This window comes from Triplophysa dalaica, chromosome 1, assembly GCF_015846415.1.
Source record: "Triplophysa dalaica isolate WHDGS20190420 chromosome 1, ASM1584641v1, whole genome shotgun sequence".
Lineage (NCBI taxonomy): Eukaryota > Metazoa > Chordata > Actinopteri > Cypriniformes > Nemacheilidae > Triplophysa > Triplophysa dalaica.
In genome coordinates this window covers 20,710,291-20,718,717 of record NC_079542.1, presented here as the reverse complement: position 1 = coordinate 20,718,717, position 8,427 = coordinate 20,710,291, and the positions used below count along the sequence as shown (strand labels likewise).

Below are 8,427 nucleotides of genomic sequence, written 5' to 3'. Positions count from 1 at the left end.
ATGCTGTCCGTCATATAAAAATCACACACATATAAAACGCATTCAGGTATTCGAATCTAATTTGTTTACTAAAATCCATCTATTATCTATAGAAACCCACAATAATATTTTAAATATCAGTAAGCTTAATATATATATAATCATAATTTATTGGGTACCTTTAATAGGGAAATTGCTGTCCCGAACCCATTCCCCTAAATTTCCATTTATGTAGGCCTAAATGATTATAAAATACATTTTGCATTTCACATTTATTTTTTAATTATTAAACTTTATTTATTAAAAATATGTCCGGCATTTCCATGTCAATACCGAACCAGTGCATGTTTGCGTTGATTTAAACCACACCCCTACATTTTTTTAATCAAGTATAATTTCTGTGTCCATCTCTCTGGTTAGTGGTTCGGTTTTAATAATTTGCAGTAACATTTTTCAATGGTCTAAAATCTGTGTGTAACTTTAAGGAATGTCACTACCAAACAATTTTTTCTGCAATTAAGCAAACTTTTTTTGGGAATTATTCCCCCAAAAATAGTTTTTACGTGTGTACATCTGTTCAGAACTGTGCTAACCATGTGCGGATCAGCATCTTTGAGTTAGGCTCAAAAGTATTCAGTAATGGTCACTACCGAAACAGTCACGAGCGAAACGTATGAAAAGGTATCATTGTCTCGATAGTAACAAAAAGGAACACTTTATCCATTATTTGGGGAAGGAAAAAAAATTAGTACAGTTATGCAATCATATGTATTTTAGTATGTTTGTGGTATAGTATGTGAGCTTTAGGTTTTCTATAAATTGTTTACTATCAGTAATATCACTGTCTGCTATTTTATTTGCTGTCTGTGTATGTACAACATGGTTAGGTATTTGTATTAACATAAAATCTTGATAGTCTGATTCAGTGGAGCATTAAATATTGTGGTCAGCACTAACACATTAATAATGCGGAAAATGTGTCTGTGACTGCAGAAACATGCGTTTTGTCAAAAATAAAGTATATTAAATTATCAACTAAGATGCTTTGATAGTGTTTGGTCCTTAACTTTAATCTATTTTATGCATTTTACAAAGAAAGATTGCATTCAAAATACAACAAATCTCATAAGTTACATTTTAAATATTGTTTAAGTTGTAACTGTAATTGATTTTCTTGTGAAAACATTTAATAAAAACAGCAAAAAGAAATAGTTAAGCACTAATCATTTTGATTTTTTTTTAAATTGTTAACATATAATTATATTGAAAATATAATACATAAAATGTTCAGTAATACATTGTGTTTGTGTATTTATGTTATAGCTATGATATGGCTGCTATAACAAAACTAAATAGAAGTTTGAATGAAGTTTAGACACAAAAATGGACACATTAAAGAGTTATCTAACTTTATTATTTCATTATTTTAAAACTAATATAAATCCCATGGAATATCATCCTGGAACCATTAAGTCTATGAATGCATGGACACCTGCCATTAAGTACTGCATTCAAACAGTCCATTCAAAATTATTACAGTTTTTCCTCATAGTTGGGCAATCAGAGAGGAAATACACAGCCTCAGCGCACTCTCATTCTCGCAGCACTCCTGGCTTTTGTCTCTCATGTGCAAGTATATGCAAGTTAGCTAGTTGTGATTAATATTAGTGTTAGGATTTCACTGTCGGACACAAAAGAGAGCATGTTAAAAAACTGAAGGTAGCAAACAGGTTTGCCCAGTTGCAGAACAAATGTGTTAATGACAATATCTGAGAACAAAGCTAACAAGAGTCAATTCTGAGAGAGAAATGATCACGGCTAAGAGACCTTGATGAAATAAATAAGCTGTTTCCCAGTACTCCACATTTGCGACAGCCGTTTCATCATGCCTGTCATCCCCACAGAAAGTCATCCAATCGAGCTTGTCTGAGGATTTCAACTTCCTCCTTTATCTAATTAAAAGTCCAACTTGATTATAATATAAAAACAACTAGAATACAGAGAGGTGACATTCATATTTTTCTTTCTCTTTCAAAATACATTATAGGTGAAGTGTGTTACACGTGCCGCCAGATTGAGGTGCAGAGAGGAGACTGATGGAACACCACCATGTGAACGTCCAATAAGTTGACGTGTTCAGTTGGTTCTCATCAGGGCTGGAGTTGAATGCATTTCAATTAAATCAGTTAAAGATTAATGAATAAAAATTCATAGTTTCATTTTCTTTAACATCAAATTTCCTGAATTCAGTTAGTTCTGGTCACGAGCTGAAGTGAAATGGAATGGAGTCCAGCCCAGGTTCCGGTGTTAAGAGTGAACTTGTGTTATAACGTGAATACTGTTACAGCAGCTGATCTGCTGTATGATCTCTTGTCCATGATCTAATTTTCTAAATAAGGAATGTCTTGACTCGCTTTAAAGTTCTATTTCAGATCACATTGTCTACAACATAAAACTAATCAATATACTGATCAATGAATTGAGTCCTGCAATGTTTAAAAATGGAGGTTGACATTCTATTCCAGTAAAGCAAGGCATCAGGTATGTGAAAATGCTTCTTTACCAGAGCAGTAATCCTCGCCTGCAGGATCTCAGGCCTTAGGAGGCCTATTTCATTATATGTGCAAAGAAATGCATTGCAAGGAACCATGCAAAAATAAAATACAATGACACTTATGAAAACAAAAGCTACATAAACCCTTTATAAATACATTACAATTCATTTCAAAACCCTTGATGAAGATGTTGTTTCTAGCTGTACTGGTACTACATGATAGCTGGCACTCTAGGCTTGATGCTTTTTTTGTGGATTGTTGTTTTTTTCTCCCATAGTTGCACAGGAATTCATGCCGTCTTTGGTTGAATGCGTTACTGACGAAAATAAAAAGGAAACAAATAAATGTCCAACAAAAAGGTTTGAAAAATAGCATCAACTCTCTGGAGATAACTGAGCCTCGATGTCCACTCTGCAGATGGGGCATTTCTTGTTTGTGAGGAGCCACTGATCTACACACAGTTGATGGAAGAGGTGCATACATGGAAGGCGCCTGCAGCAAAACAGATGGAGGAAAGCATTCATTTATCATTCAACAAAAATACAACATCATTTTATAGCATGTTATCAAACTTTTCATTAGCTCACAAATAATTTGCTTAATGGAACAACAAGGGACACAAAACATAATACAAATGGTTTAACAACAGAGGGCAGCAGAGAATAAAAAAATAGGAATCTACATTTTTTCTCAACCCAGTTTGAAATCGAAATGAAAAAAGATCGCAAAGGTTATAGATCGTGTTAAACACCTAATTCAATACATTCTAGGGTTTAGGTTTACCTGACATCCTCCCCTTCTTCCAGTATAGACAAACATATGGTGCATTTCTCCTCTGTGTCTTCCTCTGCCCCCTCCTCTTCCTCTTGCTTCCCAAGCAGCTTTCTCTGTGTGTGGAAAAGAAGCGTAACAGCCATTATGTGTAGTATCAGTGCTGCCCAAATTACATGAACCTGCAAGCAGTACTAACACACCCTGATGACATCATATTGGCCATTTTTGTGTATACTTCCCCCAAAATCTCAAAGTTTTTATCTTTTATATATTATTAACAATTGACCTTTGTGATGCTTATATAAACACATAAAAGCTTCATGACGCACTCTGAGATGCCGACAAAGACAAAAACATAGGCATGAGAAGTGTATTCATTTAAACAGATTGTCAAGCAGGTAACCACAAGTTGTTTTATGTTATTCAATGTGGTCCTCAGCTAGATTGGCCATTGTTAGCTATGCCTGCCCCCATAAACAACTAAAATATGTAAGCTAAGACATGTTTTCCCAAACTATGTTCACTTTTTTTCTCACCGAGTTTGTGGTTGAGTGCATATTTTTCCCCACAGATGCCCATGCTTCAGGTGCTAACTGTTCCTCAGTGTCTCTCTCCACCACCTTCTGTATTAGGGCGGCAGGGTTTTAGATTACTGTCATTCAGATATTTAATGCATTCTGACATGGAACCTTTTCCTAAATATCATGTCAAATGTCTACACCCAGCAGCTTTTGGCAATTAAGGATTTGTGATGACAAAGTTCTTAAGTTTTTGAGGTGTTTTGTGTGTCTAACAGGAAGCTCCTGTATTGTTTCCTCAGATTAAGTTTTTGCAATGTCTGTCGATTTTGCCCAAACTGGACATGACACACTCCTGTCCACCTCATGCCAAACGCTGACGTTTGTAAGGTAATGTGTTCTCACCTTTTTGTACTTGTGTGGGTAGGTGCACCTCTCTATGGTTCCCTGAGAGGCCCCACGATTCACAGTTCCCAGTCGCTCTTCTAAATGCAGCAGATCCTGTTAAAACACAAAACATGTAAATACGGAGTACTTATTAATTTGTGGCTAGCTTAAATGTACTCTAACAACAGTCTTTAATAAATATGTTTTGAAAAAGAAAAATCATTACCATATTTATGATGTTACTTGCTTTAAGATGCTAACAAAATCTTGAATACTTGTAAAAAATATTTAATTATTACTAAAGCCTACTAACTAGAATACATCCGAAGACATCTAAAACGTTTACATTAGTGTTATTAAAACCAACAAACATCAATTTAAAATTTAATAATTTTAAATTAGCTAAATTTAATATGGCCACATATTGTGGGAGTTCAGGACATGAACAGTTGTTGCAACAAATAATATTATCTTCCATCATACACAACGTAATATGTTCTTATGATTCATGAACCTTTCAATAGTTATTTGAAAAGTATATTTTCAAAAGTTATTTGTGGCATAAACTTTAAAGTCACCCAAGCATTTTTTGGTCATTAATGCTTTTGGTCTATGTGCATGTCTAACCTCATAAGTACGTCCAAAGGTCATTCTGGAAGATATGTAACGGATATGCGGATAGGTCACTTCAGACATGCCAGTGTGCTAAAGGAAACAGAGACAGAAGATAAGTAAAAACAGAGCCAAAAAAACTAGAAACACATTAGTAAATGGCTGCCCAAATCAGGACCATACTCCATTTAAAATGACCCACGTGTCTGAGTGGTACTCTATAACTTTCAAATATAATTTTAGACCATCAACCATATCAAATTCAAATTTCACACTTGAAATGTCTAATGAGCCTCCATTATAATTGGCGATGCATAATTCATGCATCCATTCATATCACCCCTGAAACAACAGTTACAGATAGGGCGGCTTGGGGCTACCAGGATTAATCTGTGCCATACCTGAGAACAGATCACGGCTCTTTATTTATGCTAATGTTTGCATATATTTCTGTTGGAGGAGAGAGGGGGCTTACCACCAGATGTAGGGGGAGATGGTGCAGTCTGGGTGGAGGGTGATAGTGGGGCAGATGGTGTAGGTGTCCCCCCGAAGGGTAGGGAGCTACAGTAACACCAGCCTCAATGCCCAGCTCCCTAAACAAAAGCAAGCAACTTACACGTCAGCGTACAATAAAAGACTGCTCACAACATCATGAATTAGATTTGTTCTACTGTTTCAGTAACTGCTTATATTAACCCGAATCAAATGCAATTTTCTAGTTTGAAAGCACTTTACCATGCCGTCCTCGTATCAGCCTGCCGAGGATGCGATGACATGGTTTGTGGGACGTGAATGTGATGCCCGTGACCATAGTTAGGGTGCATTCTGTGGGGATGTGGCGGTGGCCTCTCGTGTGCTCGCCTTGGGGAGGAAAAAAATTGGTTGGAGAAAATATGTGTTCCATCCAGTGCTATTTGAATCTAACAATCCCAACATCCAACAGTGACTCACGTTGGGTGCTGCATCATTCTGCGTCTCTGAACCTCCATTCTCTGCAGTATCTCGTGCTGGTGGAGCCGCTGGACAGGGCTGGGGCCTAGAACGGTAGGCAGGTGGTGCTGCAGCGCCTGGTGCTCAGGGGGAAGATGTTGAGGCAGAGATGCGCTGGAGCCTGGTAGATGGTGGGCAGGAAGAGAAGGTGGAGGGGCTTGTGGCGCAGAGTGCCCTGGGGCATGAGAGGGCAGTGGGGTGTGGAAAGGGAGGACAGGGTGTGGGATGATATAGTCTCCCTGCGTAGGAGGCTGTTGAGGGGGAGGGGCATTGCCGTGGGAGTGAGGGCAGGAGGAAGGGGGCTGGTGGTGAAGGGGGCGTGGCAGAGGGCCATCTGAAAGTGATAAAAAGGAAAGTTAGCTAATGGAAGGAAACCAATTTCCTTTTCTGTCTTAAATAATGCATGACATCCAAATATGATTGTGCCCATAACAATAGGGAAAGTGTAGCATAAGGGATATAGTCTTATTTTTCGTAATTACACTAATGGTCGAGTTCTACTGATCACCATCAAAGAGGATAAAACCTTTTTTGTGTGTAAAAATACAGAGTGTAAGAAAAGGGGAATGTGCATACAGGTACTCCAGTAAGCTGTGAGTGGCAATTACTTCACTAAATTCAGGCCCACCGGGGAGCCCTGCCACACTCATTTATATTCCGCACACCGCTATTATGAGACGAATCAGCAATTAAGTGGGACTGCTGGGCACACTACCTTCTGCACTTAACACATTAAACATCAGGTGTTTCATCTAATTACCATAAAGCACAAATACCAGTATTTCAGTGTCTTCACAACAGAAGAAAAAGATATATCTCACATCAAACTGTATGTTACTATCAGCTTTATAACATCTACTAACTCAGGGTGTAACAATTTCAAATATCTTAACATTATGTGATTACGACTAAGTATGGTCCATTTTTCTACTGAGTGTATTGAATACATTCAGGGGCTTCAACAATAACTGATATTATGCAGTGATAGTTCACCCAAAAATTTAAATCCTTGTCCCCATTTATTCAACCTCTTGTCATTTCAAACATGCATGACTTTCTTTTGACCGCAGAACACATAAAAAGGTATTATGAAGAATGTTGGTAACTGAACATTGTATGAAATTCCAGTTTATCCATACAGTAGAAGTCAATTCTACTTCGGTTACCAACTTTCTTCAAAAATATTTTCTTTTGTGTTCTGTGGATGTAAAGAAGTCATAAATGTTTGAAATGACAAGGAAATCTACGGCAATGCAAACAAACATGCATTTATTTTATTGAAGCGAACCATTTCACTCCTACAATAAATAATTGCACAAAATAAAATAACTTTATTGAAGAAAGAGCTTACAGGGAGGATGGATGTAGTGCCTGCAGGAGGAGAGTTGAGGAGGCTGGGGCTGAGGTTGGCCCACTATGGCTGAGCTGAATGAGTCGCCCACAGTCTGCTGGCTGGGTAAAGTTGCAGCCTGAAAAACGTTGGCAGGAGGCCGGGAGGTGGAACCAGGACAGCAGGGGTCGAAGGCAGATGTGCTGTGGAACCCTGTGCTGCTGGATCCACTGCTACGAACAGCACTGCTACTGAGATCCACAGGCAGAGTCTGCTGAAACGAAGCAGAGAGACGGAGATAAATGTTAATGAAGCGGCAAAAGTGCTATGAGTGCTAATGGTGTTCCCGTAGCTCATCTGGTATAGCATGATGCTAGTAATGCAAACGTCAAGGGTTTGATTCCATGGGAACACATTTACATTTATTCATTTGGCAGACGCTTTTATCCAAAGCGAGGAGAGCATATAAACATTTAGTCAACATGCTAAATTGTACCATTAATGTACCATAAAGGCCATGCTACTAGGAGGATAAAAACTGGAGTAAGCAAAGGAGAGAATGAAAAGCAAGGTTTTTGAATTTTTTGGACAGACAGACATACAGAGTTATTTGTTAGTCAAATAAATGTGGAACATGTATGTTTTGGGCTGTTTTTCGAAACTTGTGAAGGATTCTGCAGTTCGGATGGAGGCTGGTAGTTCATTACACCAAAAGCGAACCGAATAAGTTCTGATCAAAAGTATAAGTTAAATGCTTTGGATTGAAAGCATCTGCCAATTGCAAAAAAAGTGTATTATTACTGGGGCTGTCAATCGATTAAAATATTTAATTGCGATTAATCGCATGATTGTCATGAGTTAACTCGTGATTATTTGCACATTTTTATCCATACTAAATTAACCTTAAATTATTACTTTTTAAGATTTTAATACTCTATTCAACATTGGAATGGGCAATAATGATGCTTTGTGCAAATGTATGTTGTTTATTATTAGTGAAACCATGCTGGACATAAGTATGAAGACATGTTTCAAAGGCCATAGAAGATAGAAAAACCACAGCTTTCCATTACTTCTTTCTTTGCAGCTATTTACTTACACAAGCCTGTTTACACTTTCGCACAACAGGACACTGGGCTATGCTTGAAATGGCCCACTACTTTCCAACATTTTGCCAAGGCGCTGTCAAACCGGCTGTTCTAGCTACCTGCAGAAAGTGCTCAGCTCAAACTTTAGCCAAGTGCCTCTCGTCTGTCTTCATAACGGTCAAAGCGAACGAAGT

The 8,427-nt window shown here is 37.9% G+C and overlaps 1 protein-coding gene across 4 annotated transcripts in view; it reads right to left on the bottom strand.

Moving 5' to 3' along the window:
* Nucleotides 1-1,371: 1,371 nt before the first annotated feature.
* Nucleotides 1,372-8,427, bottom strand: part of rnf111 (ring finger protein 111) — a 39,485-nt gene continuing 32,429 nt past the window's right edge. The window contains exons 7-15 of one of the 4 annotated variants that reach the window (XM_056748136.1): nt 7,167-7,419; nt 5,777-6,149; nt 5,561-5,686; nt 5,301-5,418; nt 4,841-4,918; nt 4,232-4,327; nt 3,845-3,931; nt 3,318-3,421; nt 1,372-3,026 (exon numbers count right to left, since the gene is read on the bottom strand). In XM_056748136.1, coding sequence (XP_056604114.1) covers nt 2,909-3,026; nt 3,318-3,421; nt 3,845-3,931; nt 4,232-4,327; nt 4,841-4,918; nt 5,301-5,418; nt 5,561-5,686; nt 5,777-6,149; nt 7,167-7,419 — 1,353 coding nt within the window. In that variant the 3' untranslated portion in view covers nt 1,372-2,908. The remainder of the gene's footprint in view (nt 3,027-3,317; nt 3,422-3,844; nt 3,932-4,231; nt 4,328-4,840; nt 4,919-5,300; nt 5,419-5,560; nt 5,687-5,776; nt 6,150-7,166; nt 7,420-8,427) is intronic. The other 3 variants (XM_056748144.1, XM_056748152.1, XM_056748161.1) reach the window with 3 other exon arrangements.